This window comes from Ostrea edulis, chromosome 5, assembly GCF_947568905.1.
Source record: "Ostrea edulis chromosome 5, xbOstEdul1.1, whole genome shotgun sequence".
Lineage (NCBI taxonomy): Eukaryota > Metazoa > Mollusca > Bivalvia > Ostreida > Ostreidae > Ostrea > Ostrea edulis.
In genome coordinates, this window is record NC_079168.1 from 61297537 (window position 1) to 61324148 (window position 26612).

At 34.8% G+C, this 26612-nt stretch overlaps 1 protein-coding gene and 1 long non-coding RNA gene across 17 annotated transcripts in view; both read right to left on the reverse strand.

Annotated features, from left to right (window-relative positions):
• Positions 1–9573, reverse strand: part of LOC125652380 (uncharacterized) — a 74977-nt gene extending 65404 nt beyond the window's left edge. For 3 of the 16 annotated variants that reach the window (XR_008802954.1, XM_048881568.2, XM_056165037.1), the window contains exons 1-2: positions 9230–9558; positions 967–1157 (exon numbers count right to left, since the gene is read on the reverse strand). Coding sequence is in view for 15 of the 16 variants with exons in the window: in XM_048881568.2 (XP_048737525.2) it covers positions 967–1096 (130 nt within the window). In the remaining variant the exon portion in view is untranslated. Of the gene's footprint in view, positions 1–966; positions 1158–2701; positions 2817–8904; positions 9160–9229 lie in introns of those variants that run through there. The other 13 variants (XM_056165038.1, XM_056165036.1, XM_056165041.1 and 10 more) reach the window with 7 other exon arrangements.
• Positions 9574–20193: 10620 nt separating this feature from the next.
• Positions 20194–26612, reverse strand: LOC130054639 (uncharacterized). The gene is made up of 2 exons (XR_008802964.1): positions 20639–26612; positions 20194–20544 (listed from the first exon to the last, which is right to left on the reverse strand). It is a non-coding gene; the product is annotated as an uncharacterized LOC130054639 (long non-coding RNA).

Here is a 26612-nt window from a genome sequence, read left to right on the forward strand (position 1 = left end):
AGCGCCAACTATTGCGGCTTGTAAAATTTAACCGTACCACTCCATTAAAAGACATAACAGGACAATTTAATCAAGATAGGCAAGTTCCCGATTCTGAAAGATCAATTCATTGTTATTTGTCCAAAAATAAGTAACATCGACGTGTATGCAGGAAGAAAATTAGGATTCGGGAACAAAATAGGAAAAACCGTGTGGCATGGGCGAGAGGTAAACGACGGTGGACTGTTGACTATAACTGGTCAAAAGTGATCTTCTCTGATGAATGTAAAGTTGTTTTGGGACAAAACTGTCAAGTTTATATTTGGAGAAAGGCAGGAAAAGAATGGTTACCAGCGTGCATCAGCCCTGGCGCACCATCGAAACCTGCTATGAGTTTAATGTTGTGGGAATGCATTACCTGGAATGGAGTTGGCACACTAACAGTGGTAAATGGCAACATTAATGCAAATAAATATATTGACATCCTTGAAGAACAATTGTGGCCGGTTGTAGTGAAATTTTTTTCCTACTAACGATTACATATTTCCAGATGACAATGCCCCGGTTCACCATGCCCGAATTGTACAAGAATATAAACAAATAAACAGAATTCCAGGTATGTTTTGGCCAGCACAGTCACCTGATGCAAATATGATTGAAAACATTTGGTTTCTGTTGAAAAATAAACTTAAACGCAGACTTTCTAATGTAAACAATGTCACTGACTTGGAGAGAAATATAAATGACATCTGGATTAACATACCCGTTACTTACATACGGAACCTCTATCGATCCCTACCTTCCAGAATGTTGAAAATGATCAGATCAAAGGAATATATAACAAAATACTGAGGTAAGATTTATTCTCTTTGTAATTCCATAGCCACTGAAAATCCGTATTACATTGACGTTTAGACATTGACGTCCGCCATTTGTCTATAAACTTTTGGCAGTTGGCTGTACTTCTGAAGCTACTTTCAAACTTACTTATATAATCCTGATATGATGTAGAACTATCTCGGATATTGATCATTTTCTGTTCAGAATCAGTCGGTGGACTGCGAAATTTTGGGAGTTCCGGGGGCCGCAGCCTGCAGATGTTGATTTCCACCATCATGGGATCTATGAGGATAAATCAGCCTCCAAGGATCTTCGGTTAATCTATTATTCTCTGTAGTCTACCAAAAGAAAAAAATGTTTATGAGAAACTCGTTATACTAATTTATACATAGTTAGACAAAACCGCCCAAGGACACAGACGGTCGGATGTATTCCAGGTGAACCTAATCATTCTGTACGTCGTATGTTTGAGTACAGTATAACTACTATCGTGGAGGACCACTTTTTACTTACATTTTGTTTTTATCAATAAATACAAATCAAGTAACTGGCAATCATCTCTCCCTAAGTCACCCGGGCTGCGTAAACATCTAGGGATGGACAATGATTTTCAGTTTTACTTTAGTCTTTAGTCTTTACTGGTAGTCGGACGTTTCGGCCCAAAGACACTTCGGCCCAAAAGTTGGACACTTCGGCCCAGACGTTTTGGCCCAAAAAATTGGACACTTCAGCCCAAATTTTTGAGACACTTCGGCCCAAAGACATTTCGGCCCTCATTTTTCTTGGTATGAGACACTTCGGCCCATATTTTTCATTTTGCTAACATCACCAATTATTATTGCGTGTCCACAACATTATAGTAAATTGACACTTCGGCCCAGTGACATTTCGGCCCAAATGATAAATAATGACATTCATGGGTCAATTCCTTTGGATTTTATATAATTTGTTTTTAATTCTTCATTATATTGGTTACAGTTCCAAAATTTACATAGTATAGTTCTCACAAATTCATATCTATATGAACTTAAGATTAAAGAATCCCCAACATGTTGTTTCTACAATAATGAAATTGAATCAATTGAACATCTATTTGCTGAGTGTTATTTAGTAAAGGAGATTTGGAATGATATTGAAGAGTGGCTTTTATACAAGTAATTTAGAATATCTTTATCTTTTGACAGAACAATATTATTTGGTATATATGAAGAAATAATGTAGTAACAATAATGATACAAATCCACTAATGATATAAAGTTGCAATATAGTGGTCAGGATCCTAACAACTAATGACATAATGTTATCATTATATACTAGAAAATGTATTTTTTAAAAATGGGTCAAAGACTCAATTGGCCGGGTTGCAATATTTAGAGTAAATAATTTGGGTAGGGATTTATTTGGTGGTAGTTATCTGGAGGACTGTTATGATTTGTTATGGCCTTAGTGTTGAAGGAGGCAGAATTGTAAAGTAAATGCTGTTCAGTTTAAACGAACGGAATTAGCCGAGTTTTGACGAGTGGAAAAAATGTTAGTTCCGTATCGGTAACGTGAGCGGACACGATTGTTTCCGGATACAGGTACGGATTTTTGTCTTGTAAAAATGCCGATATATATATATAAAAAAAACACATCACATATTGCCGCAGGGCTTTTATTTATTAATAAAAAACATGATATATGTAATATTAAGTAATAACTAAAATGAACAATAACTTCAGGTGCTTGAATTGTATATGATTATATGATAAAGAAACAGAATTTCTCTATTTATATTGCAAACTTACAACTCAGGCCCAGAAAATTTGACATCCATATATAATTGAATTTTTCCTCAGAGGTAGTGCAACTAAATTTAACCACAAAAGATAATCTCACTTACCTTTTTCAAGTTGAACTCTATTTTTAGTAACAACTTTTTGCTGTAGCGCCCATATTCGACAAAGGTCAGACTTCAAAAAACCTAGTGCATAACTTCAATATATATACTTACTTTCTGCAAAGTTTCAAGGTTGTACATAAAAAACTGTAGGAGTTGATTTCACAAAATTTCCCCAACCGCCCGCCCGCACTTCACCATACTATAGACCGGATTTGCACTTCGTGCAACCCGGCCAAAACATGAATAAATCCATAAGGGAACAAAGGAACGAAATGAAGGAAAAAATTGATAAATTAAAAAGCTATAATCCAAGAGAATTTTGGAAATTAATCAATGGTAATCAGAAGACAAAGTGTAGGAATAAATAGATATAAATGCTCTACTTTTTAAATACTTTAGAGATCTGAATGAAGCCAATTATGGTGGAGGGGAGTTCCCGCATGTTGATGTAAAGGAACGTGAACATGTTGATGATATTATAAATGCAAAAATTACTGACAACGAAGTCAAGAAAGCTATTGAAAATCGATAAACTAGTAAATTCATATGTGAAAATATTCAATATTATATTATATTATATTTACCAAACGAGTGATTAATGGGAAATATTATTTTGTATCCGTTTCTTTTTGTCATTTATTTGAACCATTTAGAAAAGTTTTTCATTGACAAAAATATTACAGGACTGTCTGTAATAGGTCAAGAACTCGAAGACAAGTTATTTATATACCTAAAAATATTCAAAACCAGAATGTTGGGTTACTGGGCAAAACTATTATTACAGAGAGATGACAAACTGTCAAAGGTTTTATATAACTATATAAATTTGACAAGGAAGATTACTTCCCTGGATGATGTTTTATGATATATATTACTTTTGTAAGTGAGTGTCATTCAGTATGTATGTATGTATGAATGGATAAAATAAAGATTGGGAACAACGAAGGCGTCAAATAACGCCCAAGTCCCAGAGAGAAAATAATAAAATATAGGACACCCCAGCAAATAGCGAGGTATCCAATGAGTGTGTTGTTAGCAGTGAATCGTTTGTTAAAAGGACATGGACACAATTTGAGCTGAAAATTTTCAAACCCTATTTTAATTTCCATTTCTACTGTGTACTCAAGTATTTTTAATGGTCAGCCAAAGTTAGAATTTAATGTAGCTGTTGAGTTACAAGCAAGATACCATACTCAAAATTCATCGTTACGTAAACAAGGCCCGTGTCTTGTTTTTGTTTACATATAGATGGCTTATGCCAAACACTAGAAACTATTTAATTATGTGTCAGTGATCGTCTTTTTAAAAAATGGGCCAAAGTGTTAATATACTATGATGTTGTTTTAAAAAGAAACGTGTGTGATATATAAAGCAGAATAATAAAACGTATAATGGACCGACATGTCTCAGTTTAAAAAAATTGGGCCGAAGTGTCTCAAAAATTTGGGCCGAAACGTCTGGACCGAAGTGACGAAATATAAAAACCAAAGGAATTGACCCATGAATGTCATTATTAAACATTTGGGCCGAAATGTCATTGGGCCGAAGTGTCACTGGGCCGAAGTGTCAATTTACTATAATGTTGTGGAAACGAAATAATATGGGTGATGTTAGCAAAATGAAAAATATGGGCCGAAGTGCCTCATACCAAAAAAAAATGAGGGCCGAAGTGTCTTGGGCCAAAATGTCTTCGGGCCGAAGTGTCTCAAAAATTTGGGCCGAAGTGTCAATGGACCGAAATGTCAATGGTCCGAAATGTCTTTGGGCCGAAATGTCTGACATTCTATATCGTATATGGTAGATGGTACATGTACAAGTCCTTTTTTTTTTAAAAAATCTATATATTTACCTCGATATACTCTTGAACTAGAATGTGTTATCATTTAAGTGCAGTGTGCGAAATTAACCATGGACCGATAGACAATGTCTATAGAAAATCGAGTCAGTCTATAACGATCAAAATAGCTACAGACCGACTTGTCTTTTGGAATTCTGAGTAAATAACTGGTTCTCTGCTGCTTATTTAACATATATATGAGAAGCGGGACCAGTTTATATGTAGTACGCTGATGTTTCTGTTCACCCCTTAGCTGTAATAAAATGTTCCCCAATGTAATTACAAATCATTCGAATCAGATTATTCCATTTTTTTTATATTTACTTCAATATATGCCAATTTTGTGCAAATTCGGAATGTTCTTTTTAATGGTTTTTAAAATATGTGGAAGATGCACGCACTTGAATCAAACGCAAAGCGGTCAGTACAAGTTCCAGCAAGGCTAAAGTCGTAGAAAATCATGAGAAAACGAAACATAGAAGTGACTTAGATGAAGAATCAGACAGTGAAACCGAGCTGGCACAAAATGAAAAAGAAAACGAAATTCTAATTGAAAAGCTTGCCGTGCACGCAATTGAAAAAGAATATAATTAAAGGGATATGATTGTGACGTTTTTGAAGTCACTGCGCAACTCGAACTAACGTACGTAGGTCATGATTATCGTGACATATATTGATATGACTAAAGTCATATTTTCGAAATACAAAAGCATAAATCATAACAGCTGGGGCCTTATTTTGATTGAATAATTTTGTATGAATGCCGTTATGACGTGTTTTTAGGAAATATGAGATAACGACATAAGCGAGTGATTTTTGACGCCATGTTTTCGTTGTTTACGTTGACAACAGACAGAGTTTGACAGATGTCATGGTATCGCATGTTATTATATATTTCTAGACCTGTGTATTCTTTTCAAAATACACTCAAAATAGAAATGAAAGACGGAGTCGCAACACGTCGAACAGAATCTCTGCACAATTTTAAAAGCACATATACCCAAATTGAACGACAGTAAACTGAAGGCTAAAAAAATTCTACAAAATTTTTATCATGCTAGAGTAATAATAAATATTTTGTATTATATTCCGAGATTTCGTAAATAATAAAAATAATTGAAAAATATATTTACCCGAGGACTAAACATTTTGTCGGCACATAGGTACATGTGGTACCGCTCACGTATATACCTCTACCGGTACATGTATATACTGTGTCTGCGTCTTGTGAATTATTTAATGCAATCCATTGGTTCATCTATGATACATGTAACCTCATTTACCATAATAAGTAGAGATATACAAAGCAGGCTACGAATTATTTAGCACTGATTTCTGCATATGCATGGCGGAATTTAATTACCGATGGATTTATTCATCAGAGAAAATGAAGTCCAAATGAAGTGTGCATGCATGTATTTTTTGCAAACATATTTGAAATGTACGTAAGTTTAATTGCTTATTTGAATCAAAATTATATAGTGTTAGATGTTTGGATTTGAAATTAGATCGGTCGATAAGTGTTGAAACACCTAGATGTCATAAAACGGAGGAAATGCGGAATAGGCATAATTAAAACTTACTTTATCATCCTGTTGCTGCTCTCATCAAATAATTATTGTATGCTTTAAATCTAACATAGTACATGTATTTTACATATCTAATTTTCATTTGCAGATCGGGGAAGGGGAGGGGGGGGGCTTGACTTAAACGAGTGTTCTAGACTGTCTCTCCTCTACTTTGAAACGGGCATACATGTTACGCAAATTCCATATTCAAATAGACCCAATCCCACCCCCTCCCCAGATTGCGTAGAAAGAAAACCAAACATTTGATTATAATTCTTGTATAAATTTTTAAAATAATAAAGTAGTCTGATCTCACTTCTAGTATGTCCAGGGATCCGTGTTTATCCAACTCTTTATTTTGTATTCCTTATAGGAGTTATGAGATTTATCACTGTTTGTTTTCTTCAACTTTCATTAATAGTTTTATGAAAATGTTTAGTGCGTCCAACTTGTTACACCCCCTTCCTTTTCGAAACATTAATAGGTTTCACCAGAATATCAGTTGAAACTTTAGAATAGTTAGAATCAATAGCAATCAAATAATTTACACATACATCTAAAACAATATTTGCAGTTTAGAGTTGTACATAATGTAGATCTGCGATACGTGTCCATCATCCGTTGATTCATGTCAATTCTATTTCTATTGTATTTTTCACAGTTTACACTTTTAAATGAATTATATGCACTGATTCAATTACAATGGCACAAGACTATCTTAGATTATTAAATACTAAGGCGCAATTACGGTATCAATATCGGATGTCCGATTGCTACTTGTTTGAATTATTTTTTCAAAGCAAAATAAAGGTGCGTTCAAAATAATTCGAGCCAAACATTTGATTATTGTGGTTAACAATTCACTACAGTATTAAAGTTTTAATGAGATCAGAACATTTAGGTTGGTCGGTGATATGATTTTAAGTGGGGTTTTTTTTGTTTGTTTGGTACCTTTATGCATTCTTTATATGAAATTTCAAATATTCTATATACATTCATACCGGATATCATTTTTGGGCGTTTATCTGAACAATTAACGCCCAAAATGCAAAAACAAAAACAAAAAAATCCGACAGAGGAAATTCAGACTGTTTTGTTTCCAAAATTAAATTCGTTATCATACCAACTAAAATATTTTCAGAAATTAACCACTTTTAAGAACATAAGATTTAAACGTTGTGTATGATGTTTTTAAAAAAAAAAATGTGTTTTAGAGAAAGAAAGAAAAAATCAGTCCGATTTATTTGTAGCAATTTTCAATGACCTCAGATGACCTTCAGTTCATCATATCTTTTTATCCAATTCATTGACATGCCAATATTTTGGTCAGTCCTGTAGCTATGGATGTCATCTTTAAATCATAGTAAAATAATTAAAATCTAATTACATTCAGTAAATGTTTTTGACCATTTCCCTAGAAAACTCTATCCTCAAAAAGATATTATTTAGAGGCGTTGAAGAAATTCGGACTGAATTTTGGGCAATACTTCTCATTACCAGCTCGTTAGAGTTATCGCGCTTTGGTGACTCTTGTGCGTCATTGGTAAGAAAATGCACAAGTCTCGCGAGCAAGTGCGAGATTACTGGGACATAAACGAAACGGTCATAAAATAACCATCGGTCAAACTGCATTTTTCAAATATTCTAACACAATCGTATTAAAAATTTTACATGTTTTTAAACTCCACCACACCTATTTTAAAAATTCCAAACAATGATGTTCTCTGTCCTAAATCCATCAATATTTTGTAATTTTCAAAATAGCTTAAATGCAGTTTGGAAACGCATTAGTTGTGTTAATTAGTCCATATGAACCTGTCCTAATTGTATGATAAAATAGAATGTCTTCATAGTCTGACAGACTTTAAAAACATATTAATCACATTAATTACAAGAAAGGTTCTTGTGTTGGATGTGCATATAGGTTTTTCCCTTCACAGTTCTTCTTGCGATTGATGCTTTATATCGGTCAGATTTGGCAGATTTAGTACCTTCTCTCCCTCACATAGTTTAATAAGTTCGTCTGTTTTCTTGTAAGAATAATCAATTCCTAAATTTGACTTTAGAATTTTAATCAGTGTTGTGGTTTGCAGTCGGTTATACATGTATATAATATGTATCCGATACCATAATTTATATTATGTATGCCTAAGTAATGTTTAAGTATGTTGTCCCGGTAGCACGACTTTACGCACCTTTAATTTGAAGAGTTCCACTAATGGAAATGATAAGTATTTGCTTTTGCGTTACGTGGAAAATATTTTCACATCATAGTGTCTGCACATAGACTGTTTGTATGATGTACATTAAATATAGCCATGTTACAACCTGTTTGTTTGTTGTACATATTTTTGGATCTACAACTGCTAAATTTTGGCCTTTTGTGTTTTTTCAACATTGTTAGGTTCAGGGGTTGTTTCCATGGAAACGAACTCATTTACATATATAAAAATTGTCATTTTTCAAACAGGAGAGACCTCCTTTCTATGATAAATTGATTTACAGAAAAATCTAATTACTTTCATCTCAGCATCATATCCCCTTAAACTATGAACAAATTGCCAAACTGAATTTGTGTCAATTTATTTTTTAATAACATTGAATATTGCATGCTAAATTTTGGTCTATAGGAATTTGTTGTGGTCTATAGGAAATAAAATGACTATGGACCGAAAGTCTTTAGGACTTTAAAGTTTGTTTCGCACACTGTAAGTGTTCCTCATACATCAAGGCATGTGATTGTCTCATGCGGGTCGGTCATCTTTCGTTTCATACGACATGCATGCATGCACACTTACACATGTAGTGATCATGTACCAAATATCGAATGATATTTGTTTTCATCGATATCTTCGCCATATTCTTTGCATGATCTTGAATACAATTACCACATAGCCTCTTTTTCCCAGTTAATTCGCTACACTTAATGGAATCAGATCGTAAATATTGGATCAGGATTGGCCAGGCAGGCCTATGGCTACATACGAGATGGGTTGGTGATTTTCAGTCCCATATAAAGCCAGCCACATGCGCATACCGTGGAAGTAAATTTACTAACACTTGATATAATTATTTCATTGAGAAATTTCCCGTCTTAGATAGTTAAGAGTAAGAAATCCTCACCTTGTGGGTAAATAGCGTTGTATGAATGTTGTCTGTTACGTCAAACAGCTCAGACCAGGAAGTTTACAAATGTGATTCAAACTCCGTATGTAGCGTCAAATTTTCCGGGACTACTTTCCCCTATGAATAGTGACACTGCACATGCACCGCCACAGGCTTTCCAAACTTCTGCAGAAAAACGCAAGTTACTATACGCGTGTGATTCGGTTTTCTATAATACCAGATAGGGTGGTCATGTAAGGTTTATTTATTCCAGAATTAGTAGAAATAAATTCTTCTACAATCTGTGTAACGTTTTGACTGATTAAAAATTGAAACTACTGGCCTTGACATTGGACTATAATTTGGTAAGCGGTAAATGTAGTACGGCCGAAAGCCGAAAGTCCCGGTTAACGATTTTTGTGGTGGGCGCTAAATCTAGTACTCCCGACTCCCGATGGTCCCGGATTGCGATGTTTTATAGATGATATTAAAACCGACAAACAGAATAACTTCATACTTCTCAGGAACAATCTTTATGTCTAAATTGATTCACACAATTAACAAAAACCAAACAATAATATATGTAAATGTCGCCTTCTCAAAAGCGGTAAATCTAGTACAACGGACACCGATACAGGTACGGTTAACAAACATAGAGATTTAACACATATATGATCCAAAGAAAAATACCATTAAAATTGAAACAAATTACTTTTAAAAATTAATAAAATTTACCATTATTAGGCATTCTTTGTGTTTCTAAATTATGGCAGAACTCTTAGCCACATAAATTATGTGTTTCCAAATGTGATTCAAACTCCGTACAGCGTGAAATTCCCCGGGACTACTTTCCCCTATGAATTTCAAATCTTCTGTAGAACAACAGGAACAGAAATGACAAAACTGTGTAAATATTGTTGTATAGGGTTTTAAAACATGGTTCTTGAGGACATGATGGGGCCATATAAGGGTTCATTTTATTAAATTTTATTAATTTTACTGAAGGACACAAGATACATATGTAATATACACAAATACATATGTAATATACACTGTATATTCATTAAAAAGTTTCTAAGGCAAGTGTTAATCTACAATAGAAATGTAGCGGTCAGCCGGGTTCGATCACCGGTGGCCAGATAGCTCAGTTGGTAGAGCACCTGACTAGAGATTCAGGGGGCCCGGGTTCGAATCCCGATCTGGTCCGTTGCATTTTCTCCCTTCCTGTTACAGAGTTATGATTTAGAATCATTTCCTGTTGAATCTTTGTCCAAATTGATTACAATATAACAAATTAGGCATGCACTGTAAGGGTGTGAATTTTGATTTGTTCAAACAGTGGGGTATTTTGGTGTTGGATGACAGTTTACAGGGGACTTAAAAACAATTCCATAATTTATTAAATTCATATAATTCATAAGATACCTTTTTTCTTATATAAACATTGAAGTGAAATTGTCACATGTACAACAGTAATGAAGTCAATTAAGTACAAGTGGACTGAAAAAAGTGTGGTGCTGAAAGATTCAATGTATTTCTGCAAGAATGTTTTCTGTCTAATTAGAAACAGTCTTTGTGAAATAAGAAATGAATTGTTGCTTGAAGTTAACTCGCTTTCCTAACTGGTCTTAATTTCAGAAAGATTTTATATGTTAAAAAAGATGTTTTCTGGAAAGCTATAAATCATTAAATTTATTCAATTCTGTAAGAAAATAAATAATTATATGGGGACCAGAGTCATATAATTACAAACATCATCAGAGCATGGCGTATACTACAAAGAATTATACTACCGGTAAATAGAACTTGGGAGGGGGGTACCCATCTTTTCCACTTTTTATGACAAATATGCCTTCCATGTAAAATAATACAATGGACAATATAATTTTAAAATATCATAAAATCAATAAACTAAGTTGCTTCATGCCAACAAGAGTAACAGTGTGGGTGTGTGTGTGTGTGGGGGGGGGGGGGGGGGGGCTCTCTTCTTCATTTTTTGCTTGTTGACCCCCCCCCCCCTTTTTTTTTTTTGTTAAAGCAAAGCTATATGTATGAACCTGTACTTATATTATATGTCTCAAATGCAACCTGCAAAGAAACGCTGATGTGTTTTAGAATATAGATAATGGTGACTGCAATTTGGGTGCATGGTGGGTTGTAAATGTACATGTACAATATGTAATACACCTCAAGTTCATATGTTAGTTTGTTTCGATCTGGGATGTTGAGTAAATTTTAAACCCCACCCCCCACCCCCCCCCCCCCACCCCCCCCCCCCACCCCCCTCTCCTCCTATATGTCCATTTTCATAAATGTGCATCAAATATATTGCTGTGAACAAATTTCTAAATGTAAGTTTATCGATGGCGCCTGCCTCACATATGGATCCCTGACGTGAAAAGATAAAACGTTAACTATGATTTTAAAAATCCACCGGGCATCGTGTACAGCGACAAGGAATAGGCCTGCATCAAATTCTTTTAAAATGAATACGAATGGACGTTTTCTTATCTGATTCTAGCGAAATTACATTTATCTGAATCAAATAATTTGACTCTACAATTCTACTTACTTTACTTACCTTCTCTTTCATTGATTTATATAGTACGTTATTAATAACGGTCTATGAATATTTATTTGAAGAAATTTGAAAGAAAATGATAATCTAAGACTTGATAATATATTAGATGTAAGGAAACCGATATCGACATTAAGGAACCACTACATGCACAATGAAATTGAATGATCGCGTAAACATTTTGCTGTGAATATGTCATAATTTTTTTTTTCTAAACATCAGCTTTATAATTTACCGCGCTTTTGCAACTGTGACGTCATGCCGTCAACACGGTTCATCTCAAACTTCCACCAGAGTTCGTTTGTAGGTGACGTAATGAGGCCTCGACGGGGAGTTTGTGTCGAATGCGCGAGACATTCGAGGAGTTCCGATTGGGTTCATATCTGAAAGCTTGTGGCAGCGATGGTATTGGAGTTGTAGCGTAACGGAATATGCTGAGCTGACCGGAGCTTGAATGTGATTGACTAGCCTAATAAAGTCTCAATATACCTGGCGAATTGCCAATACGAAGCTAAAGTGACCAGGGTTAAAATGTAAATATGTTAAAAGAGTATTTTATAGAATTTAAATAGTTTCATTGTTATTGATATCTGTATTAATATAGGGAGGTGACCATTCTACATTGATCCAGTGCCTTTTTATGGGATTCGAAACTGTGACTGTGAGATGTATGAGAGTTTGACTTCTAGGCGGGCAATTCTACTTTCACTTTAAACGGTAAGTTGAAAAGAGCATGCTGCATCTTTGATGTAAAATATCTCGAAAAGGAATCAAGGACCCTATTGCAAATTTGGCCTTGTTGGAAAGGTTAGGAATTTTGCTGAAAGTTGATATCTGTCATTATACTGGGGAAATTTTTTTTTTTTGAATTAGGAGGGGTTGAAAATGGGTATATTTTCCTCATTTTTGTTGCTTTTTTACTTCCAGGATGGCAGGTGCCTGAGTGTATCTCGACCCATTTCCAGGCTAGCATCAGATGTCATGATGGACCTTTAAAATCTTTCACATGTGTGCTTTCAAGAACCATATACATTATTTTTGAAAATTGGTTGCCATGGTAATAAAATCTGAAAATTAACACATGGGCTTCTGAAGGCGAATTTTCCTCCATTTCCTGGTAGTTTGTGACCTAAAATGAAAGGTGCAACGTAACTTCCCCAATTGAAATAATCCGGAATGTTGTGTGCCCATGCTACGGCATGTCAAACGTTGCAATATTTGATCTTTTTCATTTGTATCGTCATAATTTTCCTTTTATGGAACGCCAAATTAACTATTCTTTGAGGATTATCTTTAATTCATTTGGAGATAGGTATAGAATTGATTTAAAGATAGGTACAAATGCCATAGAAAATAGGCGTAAAGATAACGACAACAACATTAACAACTACTCCCCCAAAAGATCCAATATTACGTCATTTTTTTTTCGGTACGTCACTACCACAGGGGCTAAGCCCGTTTTGGGCCCGAAGCTTATGGTATCACAGGCTTCGGGCCCAAACGGGCTTAGCCCCTGTGGTCACTACGGGCGCGCGCGAAAGTTTATCAGCACTTCCATCGTCGGATACCCACGGATGCTTCGCAAAATCGTGGTTTGCGACGATGCAGCACTTCTATGCGGCCGCCATGGCCTGGCTGAACAACTGCAAAGTGTTGTATTTTATTCAAATAGATGTTGTTATAAATTTTGCATATTTTAGATTTTGAAAATACACTTTTTCCTGCTTTCAGCCTGGTTGTTCCTCTGCATGTTCTGTGTGTTTCTCTCCATAATGTTCATGATGTCTCTAGCAGTAAGGCCGAGCAGTTCATTATTTTCCATATAACATCTTCAAATCCTTTATGGATGTTTTAATTTTACCTATCTTCAAATCAATTGTGCCTATCTTCAAATGAATCAACCTTATGTATAATTCAATTGAACCTATCTTTAATTAAATTAAAGATCGGTGAAATTCATTTGAATCCAGGTTCAATTATTTAGAGATAAGTATTTACACATATCTCTAATTCATTTAGACATATCTTTTTGTACCTATCTTCAATTCATTTGAATATAGGTTCAATTATTTGAAGATAGGTACAATTATTTGGAGATAGGTTCAAATATTTGAATAGCCCCCCTATATGCTGATTTGGCATTCCATACAAATAATAACAAAAATGGAGCGCAATTGTTTTTAGATATCACCAATTCATTTGATGCGCGCAACAATTCTCTTCAAATAATTAATATTGTTGCGCGCATTAATTGAATTGATGATAGCATTAATTTTTCAGCTGAATTGGTGCGCGTTTAAATTTAATTAATAATCTCTTCAAATGAATTAATGCGCGCATCAGTTGAATGGAAGAGAGCATTAAATCAATTATTGCTCTTATTAATTCAGTTGATGATTGAATTGAGGCGCGCGTTAATTCATTTGATAAGAGCAATATGCGCGCATTAATTGAATTATATAGAGCAATATAATTGAATTGATGATATCTTCAAATAATTGAAGATATCTTCAATTATTTGAGTTTATGTTAATTTGGCGCTCCATAGATTTCGCGAGTCGGTTTTTTTGGGGGGTGGGGGGGGGGGGTGTCCCTCTGTGTGTGTTTACACGTGCGTGTACATAAATTTTCATGAAAAGTATTCACCCTAATATCTAATTCACTTTTGCCGATCATTACTTATACTTACATTTCAATAGCATCAGTATGATTGTGTACGCATGCCTTTAGGCCTACTCAAATTATTTATTACAAAATAGTTGCCAAATGAATTTTTGTTTTCGTAATCAATTTACAAAATTCCAGAAATATCAAAATAAACTTGTGTTTGAACAAAATAACTGGATAATACATTTTGAGATGAAAGTTTTTTATGGAATGAAATATTTGTTATACGCAATCTGACACGAAGACGACGGTTATTACACGTACTACTAAATACCATGTGCATTACATTAAGGCATGTAATTCAAGGAAATGTAGTTGACGCTTCGTGCTCAGACACCCAAGGTTTGGGTAATGTAGGCCTTATCAGCATGACTCTGACGAGTACAGCACATACAACGCCAGCACTGACCATTAGTGCAATCTCTTGGGTAGTCTACCGGATATGTAGGACAGCAAGTCACAGGACACAATATGACCATGGACAAAAAGCTACGTTTAGAAATTTTATGAAAGTAGGACATGTCACAGGACAAAAAGTCACAATTTATAATATTGATTTTTATATAATTTGAGGGGGAAAATGTTTTAGACAATGTAAAATGTTCTATTTTCTATAAAAATTTATTTAAATTTCAATAATAATAATTTAATATTCATTATTAAATTTTTCTTCCTTTTATCATCTTTATTGCAGAATATTAATTAGATTTTAAAAAACGAGATTTTTTTTTTTATTGATATCAACTAAAAATAAGCTTCGTGATCATTTGGTTTACAGAAACCTAATGACAGAGTTATGGTTGGCTTCCTTTTACTTCAGATTATTGTCAAAACAAGTAGTAAGTGAAGTGTAATATAAACAAGTTTTTTAGAGTGTGTGTGTGTGGGGGGGGGGGGGGGGGGGTGGTTATCTAATGATGAACGGAATGTGCTAGATGTGACAACATAGTCATTTTTGTGACTTTTTGTTCTGTGACTTTTCATCCGTCTATATCGTCCACTGTGTTGGTGGTATCAGTGAATGGAATGCCGCATAACAAAAGAATTTCAACATCTGCTATTAGCTCATTGGAAACTGGTAAAACAAACGGACTTGACCTAATGAAATGTTAAAATTGGAAAGACACAACTTGTACCATATGTCTGATGCTTTTATTTGATTTTTATTTGTCAAACGCTTATCCGGGATTGATGGAAAAACGTTATGTATGTCTCATATCTTTAAGTCGGAAAACCCAGCTGACTTTGTGGCAACTAGAGGAATTACCATAACCAGTATTTTTGGTAAACTTCTTAACACCATTCTGAGTAACAGACTAGATAATATTTTGGAACAACATAATCTCACCCATTTATCACAAATTGGGTTTATCAAAATGCATGTTGACTAGTTTTATTCCTAAAAGTTAAGTTGAAATTAAAATACTGTAACATGAGAGAAGTGTAGATCCTCTGCCTGCTTTATTGATTAATTTTCAAGGCATTCGATAGTGTCATACATTATGGACTAAAACTGAAATCATTGAAGCTGAATATAAGTTCAAAGATTTATAAGATGATAAAGACTAAGTATTTTGATTGATTTTACATTATTTTGCGTCCCTTTCGAGAATTTTTCATTTATATTATATGGAGACGTCACCATTGCCGGTGAAGGGCTGCAACATTAAGACTAATGCTCGTGCTTACGACCTTTGAGCAGGGAGGGATCTTTATCGTGCCACACCTGCTGTGACACGGAATCTCTGTTTCTGTGGTCTCATCCGAAGGACCACCCCATTTAGTCGCCCCTTACAACAAGTAAGGAGTATCTTGAAAGTGAAGCACGAGTTAAAATTGATAATGCTCTTACTTCTTCATTCCGTATAAACGTGGTGTACATCAAGGTGACAATCTCAGTCTTAATCTCTTCAAAGTCTTCATCAATGATTTACCAACGTATTTCAAACAAGAGGCCCACAGGCCTTATAGGTAATCTAAGTATTAGTTAAAAGTATAACTAGCCCCAAAGGCTAAGAAATGTAGAAAAAAAATCCTGTTTTGAATATCCAGGCTAAGTCTAGCACATTAAGCAAACGTATAAAACAACATGTGTTCCTAAAACTCAAATCCCCTCGAAAGAGCCTATATTGATGAAAGGCTTTGCAGTAATATATGTAACCTTAACCCAATAGGACTAATTTGGACCCGTCCTAGAGTCAAAACCCTGGGGTTGCGAAATTCATAATTTTGGTATGTGCTTTTCTTAAAATGCATTTAGCTTTTTTTTATTCTGTATCAGCAAACTGAAAGACATCAAACGATAAAGACAATAACCACGATGATAATGCTCAATCATGGAACCAAACCCTTACCTCCTGGGATCATGTTACAATTTTGGTCAAGGACTACATACTCCTTCTAGGTAGTCAAAACGTCTACCCCGGTTATCATGAAATTTACAACTTTGGTAGAATTCTTTCTGTTTCTTTGAAATACAGTATGTGGTTGTGGAGAAGAATATTTTTGAGAATTGGTAAAATTTTGGCAGTTTTTGTCCCGCCCCAAAGGATGCAGGAGTCCTGAAACACATCTTCCTTGTCCCAAAGTAGCTTCATACCATTCAAAAAGAATTTTAAATATCCGATTAGTTTCAATTTAGTATCAGTAACACTAAAGAAGATGTTTTTAAAGGTTTTACAAATACTGGTAAATACTATATACCAAGTTTGGCCCTGGGCAGAACCTCTAACATGACACAATTAGGGTAGAGATACCTTCCTGCTCTACATCACTATGCATTTAGTTTTTCTTAAAGCCGTATGGTCCGAATTACAATATTTTTTCCCATCTCGTAAAAACGCTATTAAACCATCGCACGTATGTAGTTATGAGACTGTACGACATATCATAAATTATTTCACCTGTTTTAACCAAAATTATTTGATTTTAAATCGATGTTTACAAATAAACGCGTCACTCTGCCATTTCAAGTGACAGTCACGTGACCAGTTCAAACTTTCAGATCATCGGTGGTCTTATCTGTGTAAAGCTGTGTATTTTGTTATAACAGTACCGTACCATAAGTTTAATAGAAATAAAAATATCAAATACCTTTTAGTAATTCGTTGTTTTACGCTCTTTCAGCCTTATTAAAACTAGACATTTGCGTATGAGTTAATATATCATGTTGGGATTCCCCTGACGCGCGTGGGTCTATTTATAGACGTCTATTATGCGATGATTTATATATGTAGCCACTATATTTACTTTCTAAATAATTTTCGCACTGTTTTCTTTTATATGCAGATGTTTTCAAGCATGTAATTAAGGGAAATTTAATAACTTTATAAAGTAATTACTCTGCTTTAAAGTAATTATGTACAAAAATAATACATGAACATCGGGTCATACAGCTTTAAACGTGTGGTTGTAAAGATCATTTTTTAAATTTGGTAAATTTTGGGCAGTTTTTGCCTGTCCCTAAGGACGCAGATGTGCAAGAGTCCTGAAATTTATATTATATGTCCCCTTTGTCCCAAAGATGATTCATACCAAATTTGAAAAGAATTGAAAAGGTAGTTATCAAGAACGTAACGAGAGTACCGCAAACGGTACCATATACGCCCGTCGGACAGTGAAATTGAACCTGGAAGCATATTATGCATTCTGAATTGATATAACACACATTCTGAATAGAAAAGCATTAAAGTGGGTCATGGTGCACCAATCCATCTGACATGTGAACTGATTATGTATTTCTCCGAGAGTGAGATTGAGACTAAATATCTATGGAGCGCCAAATTTAAAACATAAACTCAAATAATTGAAGATATCTTCAATTTTTTGAAGATAGCATCAATTCATTTGATGCGCGCAACAATTCAATTAAAGATCTCTTTGTATAATTAATGTTATTATATACCCATCAATGTATCGTTCTTTGATACTGTGGATTTCACAGCGTGTGATCCGGTTTTCCGGATCACCACACTGTGGTTTCTGATATCTTCTGAAACTGATGCCTTCACAATGACGTCACAATGCATCAACACAACGTTAGTTGTGGAAATATTGACCGCGTCACGAAACAAAACTGCGTACACAAAACATAATTTCATGGTATGTCTGTGTTTCTGATAATTTGGATTACATTTATTATCTTATATGTGGATTTAAAATGCAGAAGGGGGTATATAATAATTTTATCATTACTACAGTAACTTGATCCGAAGAGTTGGATCACGTCTCGCTGACAGGCGCGTCTCGTGTGATCTGATGATCCGCGCCTGTCAACTCGACGTGATCCGACTCTTCGGATCAAGTTACTGTAGGAATAATATATATATATATATATATATATATATATATATATATATATATATATATATATCTTCAATTCTGAATTATTGCGCGCATTAATTGAATTGATGATATCATTAATTCTTCAGCTGAATTGATGCGCGCTTTAATTGAATTAATGATCTCTTCAAATTACCTGGGCATGTCTGTATCTTACAATGGCAAATTTATATGGAGCGCCAAATTAACATAAACTCAAATATTTGAAGATATCATCAATTCAATTATTGCTCTCTTTAATTGAATTAATGCGCGCATTAAATCAATTATTGCTCTCATCAAATGAATTAATGCGCGCTTCAATTCAATTATTGCTCTCATCAATTGAGTTAATGCGCGCATCAATTCAATTAATGGGAGCAATAATTGATTTAATGCGCGCATTAATTCAATTATTGCTCTCTTCAATTCAATTGATGCGCGCATTAATTCAATTAATGAGAGCAATAATATATTTGAATGATAATAATATATTGCAATGCAATGACAGTACACCATTGTTAAAATCGGGCGAATCGATCACGACAAAAGTTGCAGAACTGGTATTATTTACCAACATGCCCAAATTCTCGCAAACTCTGGGTCTCGCGAGACTTTGAAAGGGGAAAGTAAAATTTAAAACCAAGACAGAAAAAGTAGTCGCGATCTTGCGTATTGATGAGAGCAATAATTGAATTGATGATATCTTCATATGATTGAAGAGATCTTCAATCATTTGAGTTTATGTTAATTTGGCACTTCATAGTTATGTGCATGTATAAGATGCATGTTGATTACTGCAAGTTACTATGCTTGTACTATATGAATATGTGTTTTGTGTGTTTATTATTATGCATTGATAGATGTGATGGCTAACAGCTCTCTCATGAGTCTCTGTTCACCATGCAGTGCAAATAGCTACTAAGAAGTCCCTTGTCAAAAATGACTGAGATCTCGCAAAGTCACACCCTGGAATATGATTGTGAACTTACGTGGATTATCATCCTAATCTTGTGGCCTCCTTGCTCCAAAATTCAGTGCACCATTAGGCGAAATGTTTAACGAAGTGCTATGTTTATGAAAGGCAGGTTAAGATGATGTGTGACGTCACGTCTAATTTTTGACGTACGTCACAAGACTGACAGTGGCGGGTCTAAATATGCACCGGTACTTGTCATACTACCGGGACAATATTGAATATTTACATTTGCAACTGTTTTCTCCTACATAACACTATTACGAGCAATACGTATTTATTTCTGGATAAATCTACTACGGGGTCAACAGAGGTCACGGCTGTGCGTATGAACATTTGTTAAAAGTAGGTAACAGGTACAACTTTTACTAAGGCAATACACATCTAGCAATCGCTCTCACTTACTACAGAAATCTTTCAATAGATGAAATCAACATCACAAAATGTATTTACGGTTTTATTTGTATTCCAAGCAGTGGACTTTCATCAATAATTGATAAAAGCATTTCTGTAAACAATGTCTTTAGTTACTAGCCTACTAGGCCTAATGTATGTCTAAAATTTCGTCTGCTACAACTTCACCCTGGTCATCGGTGATGCGGAATTGTACCTACTGCTAGACGATGACATTAGGCTTTAGCAAAAAGGTCATTCACAGGATGTATGGCCGATAAGTCGTCAAAGTGCATTAAGACCTACACACCACACTGCTTCCGTGCCACAGCAGCCATAGTGCTTGATGTCGGTTTCCAAGTTTATGTCGGGACATCGAAGCGAGGCGTCGTTAAAAACCTATTACAAAAAATTTTCGAGTCAAAAGAAGCGTTCAGTGAGCTCATGTTTATCAACAATTACATATCCAACGGGAAGTTTGATAGTGCCTTACCTTCGTGCAGTTCCACATTCTCTGCGATGTTCAGTTCTTTCATCTGAGCTGCGTCCTCTGTCCTGTCTATAAATGATTTGCCTACACCTGACGACTGCCGCCCTGTTCTTCATGTTCCTCCATCTCAGTCTTCTGTTAACTCCGTAATATCCACAGAATATCTTTCAAAGTCGGTCTTCAACGTCTTCACTTTTCAAAAGTCAAAGCGCATCACAACTCTAAGTGTAACACTGCGCATCCCCGTTTAAATCATAATTCCCCCACCCCCTAAAATTAGACATATGGAAGAGTTTTCCATTATATACTCCCGAGTTAATGTATAAGTATATGTTGATATACTTGCTTTCTAGCGTCTTAATAATTAAAACAGTTCTTCATTTTATAGAACTTTGTTTTGTGTTGTCGTCATTTTGAACATCTATGACGCTTCGTTGTGGACGTCAACAATTTGAAATGTATGGAAACGTGTTGTTAACACAATTCAGCAATGTTACCGACCAAAAATGTAAATATAAGTAATAAGGTATCATTTTAAAATATTTATCGGGATATAAATACGGGTTGGTACATGATCAAATTTTCCATAAAGCCCTTCGGGCTTTATGGAATTTGATCACGTGACCAACCCGTATTTATATCCCGATAAATATTTTTAAATGATACCTTATTTCTTAAATATACGTAATTATTAGCATACGTAATATGGCATCGAATACAAATTGTGTATAATCGACTGCAAACTACAAATCTGATTAAAATACTAAATTCTCAATAGGAATTTATTATTCTAACAAGGAAAAAAAAAGGGGGGGGGGACTAACTTTTTAAAAATTGTTAGATTATAATTATATGTGAGGGATCACAGGTACTGAATTAGTGCTATTAAAAAAATTACAAAAAATCGATGGAATTCGGTCGGATTGTAAACATTTTTTAAAAATCTTTAGGTTTTTTCACGCGACTAAGAATAATAAGTGTTTTTAAAAATCTATTTCCTTTTAACATGTCCGGTAATGCAAACCACGATGACACCCCCCCCCCCCCCCCCCCAACCACTCCCTCACGATAACCAACCATGCCAGTTGCTACTAACGACTGAAAAATCATTAATTAATTCTAGTTTTGTGAATTGATCTTAATTAATGTATCCTCACAACAATACTGGAGAGGGGCTTAAAAATCAAAGATGTTGCTATTTTATTCAATGATTATATGTGAATGCTGAAATATTTCATCATTGTGTTACAACTAGGATTATGTGCAATATTATAACAATTGTTATGATTTTCTCTTTTGGAACACACAAGGGAATTATCATATGAATTTCGGTTTTTTTATTTGAATTAGATAAGTTCGAATGGGGGGGGGGGGGGGGTAGCCGCACATAAACATGCCCAATAGTTGAATAAATCAATTTATTTTTAAATTTTCCTTATATTGAAATGCATATTGTGTTCAAAGGCAGTGTTGTTTAAACATAGTTTTACCAACTTGAAAGGTTTGGGCATTTTTATCATGCAATTAGTAACTTGAAAAGATTGAGAGTAGAAAAGGGGAAAGTAAAGGCTGGGAGCATACAGTTCAGAACAGGTCGTGCATCAAAGGTTATGCGGGTCACAGTGAAGGCAGCAGAAATAAAATGTATATATAGCATAAAAATATTTCAATCATATTCAGGTATACATGTTTTAATGATTTTTAATATAAAACCCTGGGAGAAACTTCATGTAATGAGTGTTTGGCAAATAGATTTGTTTAAATTCAACCTGATCAAAGCATGAACATTACAAAATATGTACATACAATGAAGCTGTGCTCGCTCAAACGGCAACACGTCAATATATTAAAGGTCAAGTACGTTGATTTTCCTAAAACTTGAGTTTTATACAGAAAAATGTCTGTAGTACACTTATGGATTAATTTCCATGGCAATTTTGATAAAAATCACTCGGCGTGAATTACACGGCGCTATCAAACTTTTACGTGAGCGATCGATGTGTTGTGACGTGAATTATCGCTTGAAGCTTACGACGTCATCTGAGACAACTTTCGATTGCAATGATAGGCTTTTATAGTGTTACATAGAAAATTCCTGCATTTATGGTACAATGCGCTGCTTTGAACCGGGACAGGGATTAAGTATGTTTCTTTTCCCAAAAGACCCTAAATTTCGAAGAATTTAGACACTGAAACTGAAAAGAGACACGGAGATTTGTGGCAAGCCGGAGCCACGAGGATCAGTGAGCGACACTTTAATTAATTAACGAGGATCAGTTTTCCATCAACCCTGACACATCATCCTGTTTGACTCTAAACAAAGTGCAAAGTGATGATTAACTGGGTATCCTATAAAACAAGTGGAGGGATGTATTTTAATTATAAAAAGTTTAACTCAAAAAGGGGGATGCAATCCACCCCTCTCTACATCTACCATTAATGCGACAATGTATTCAATGGGTTTGCGCATGCACATAAACATTAATGTCATCCATTACCTAGTTGGAATTGATTTTATTTCTTTTATTAAATGAAACATCTTTCGAATATTGTCGTACGGATACTATATTTATAAGGGACTCATCATTTCATTTCTTCACTATATATATTTTTGAAAAAAAAAAAATATATAGTAAAAATGAAAATGAATTCAATTAAAAAAACAACATTTTGATAAAACCTTATTTATTGCGATTCCAAAGTTTTTTTTTCCAAGTTCATTGTGCAAACAAGTGCAAGTTTTTCGTTTTCCTATTAAAGACCGAGAAAATAAGCACCGCCTTCAAATTTACCTGGCCTGTGAACCCTTGTCAATCAGGAGAAATTAATCTTCAGATTGGATGCTAGAAATCGATGGACATTTAGTTACTACTCTTTGTGTATACCTTATCTATTTTATCAGGCGATCGAGAAGTTAGCCGCTATAAGGCTCTTTCTTGCATATAATGGTTGGAATTGGGATCCAGAGGAAGAACAAATTCTTCGTCTGGACCATGTTATCGAAGGAACTGTCAGAAAATCCGAATGTCCTGACTATTTTGTAGGCCATGCGTTATGGACGAGTCACACAGACAACTCTGGTGTACCTTCCAGAAAAATTAATTCAAAATGAATAAAACTTTCTAAGCAGTTTTGGAATATATTCATGTAGTCATCACGGGGCGTGGGACGATGATCGGTACATAGCCAGAGAATCTACCACAGTACGCAGGAACTCCCGTCGGATACCGGGTATCTGACGGAGGCAGTTAAATGGATACAAGAAAACTTAGAATAAAGAATATTCTGCCTAAGCGTTCTCATTTATATAAGATAAAGAAGGTGTTGCGCGTCTCATGTTTTAATTTCCCTAAAGGTGTTGCATGAAAGATCGAAAAAATTAAGTTATTCAAATATATGATAAAACCAATTGGAACGTATGTCTTGATACAATAATTTTTGAAAATAAGTTTTTAAGACATGTATTGACAAAATTAGCCAAAATATTTCGAGTTTAAATCAAACAATAAGCGATTTATATGATTTTTAGCGTTAAAATGGAGGGGTATCTCCAAATTTCAGAAAAACTGCCTCCGTGAAACAAAATTTTAGCATGAACACGTTCTTAGAGTTTTCCTCTAAAAAACTGTCGCTTTGAAATTTTGTTTCACGCGGGCATTTTTTGTAAATTTAAAAAAATCGAAACGACTTCACTGGTATTATTTTCAACTTCACCCGTACGTTAATATTCCATAGCACTGTATAGTCTACTGCGTGGTTCAGTGGTCATGTAAAGATGTTTTCTATTTTTAAGACGACCGGGTTTGACTCCCTCACGAACACATTTTTTCCTCCTTATTACGTTTTCCATCTATATTTTTGTTTCTTTTATTTATTTATTTTTTTTTTTTTTAGTTTTTATGAATGTTTCATGTCAAATCTCTGTTTATTACCATGTGCCGAGTTTGAAATAAGCTTCAAACCTGGACACTGTTTAGTTTGTGAATATTGTGTAGCCTGGTACCCGAGGCTTTCCGATGTTCAAAGAACGAGGAGGCTAGGGCATTGTGTTGATTGTATCTCAAGTGGAACATTTTCTAGGGCCAAACAAGAACTGTACAAAATAGCTATCAAAGCATTTTTTGAGTCTGAATCCTGAAATATGCATAATCATGTTATTCGCTCCGCGAATTAGTTTGAGATGTTTGGTTTAAACGGTTAACTGTAATGATTCCGGATATTTGAGGTACGACCATGCGGAGTTCTCAATTAGTCACTTTCCATCACGTGATCTCATTTGTGTATAAATACCGAGACTCCGCAGTCGTCTGGGTCATTCTGATAGAAGACCCAGCCAAGTTGAGAGGACGAGATTATGTGTACTAATAAAGTATTCATAGTAAACAATTCCTCGCCTGTTCTTACAGTTAGAGAGTGAATTTGGAAGGCCATCAGAAGTCTGGCCTGCCACGAAGAGGTTGACCTCCAGTAATGAGGCTAGCCATAATTCGTTTTTGGTGTCGTCCGCATTGGCTGAAAAGACCGTCGTCCAGGCCGCTATACTCATTGTCCGTCCTGAATAAGGCATCCTACAGTGAGTGTAGTGGTTGAAGGGCTACCACATATACTGTCCGTCCTGAATAAGGCGTCCTACAGTATATGGGGTAATCCGAGGGCGACTGGGCTCTAGATCTACATTTTGTTAGTTAGCACTACCAGTTTATCGTTGCTTGCCTCTGATTGATATAGTGATTCTCTGTTTGATTATAATTTACCTAGATAAGGTTAGGACATATTTGTATATTTTGTCAGTCCACTAAAATCATACCAATTAGTTTAAATTAGTTATTGTTGAATACCCCAAACCCTGGAATTGACCAGGTACGATCCCAGAAGTTAACGTAAATACGTTACATAACTATCGACTTTTTATAATCATGCTACATTGTGTACACACAGGTCACGTGCTACCCACATCAAGTGTTAGCTTGATGACGCGACCTCTAATTATAGAATGATCATGCTATTTATTCCGTTTATAAAAGCAAAAATCATGTATTCACATTTACGGAATAAATGCTATAATTAAGTACGTAGAATACATGCTAATTCGCTCCACGGAGCGAATAACATGATGATGCCCTAAAATAAGAACATGAATAAATGTTTTTGATCATATTATTAAACCAATCTTATTCACGGTGGCGAATCAAGTCACTTTTGCATAATTAAATACCCCCTCCCCCTAAAAACATCACAATACAATGGGTCCAGTAGTCGGTAGGTGGGTATTATCGAAATTTTACATTTTTGTGCAATTCAGAATTAAGATTTTTTTAAGTGTAAAAATTGTTGTTTTATTATGAAATGGAATCTTCAAACATGGGTATGAAATGCAACATTAGTGCCAATAAATAGTTTCTCTTAGAAATTATAGAAAGGAACTTTTCCATAAAAGATATGCTAAAGTAAACTTTTGGTCCTCTTTACCTATTATGTAAACAAATTGTATCATAATATAAGGGATAAATCATTATAAACTTTGGGGAAAAAAGCAATACATCGTTGATTTGTCAAAAGACTGCGTCCATTATTACGTTGTTTTTTCCCCCTATGACCTTTGACACGCATATATAATTAGGTAATTAAATATGGCGGCACCGAGTGTGCAAAATATCTACCCGGAAAAATGACGACGAAACTGAAAACAAGGGGAAATTCAAACATATAAGTAACACCTTTATCAATAACGAATTGTCACATAACTTATATAAAGATTTGACGAATTTTCTCAGGAACAAATATATACTATAATGGTAGATCTATGTGCGATAGAAGTAGAGAACACTGATAGTTTTTTTGGCGGTCGGAAAGTTTGACTGAAAACAAAAAAATGTAATAATCCTCAGTCTTTGCGAGATAGGAAGCTACAGTCTATACTGGCAGATAAAATATAGATAAGGTCAAAGAGAGGTTAAAAAAAAGGGTCAAACAAACT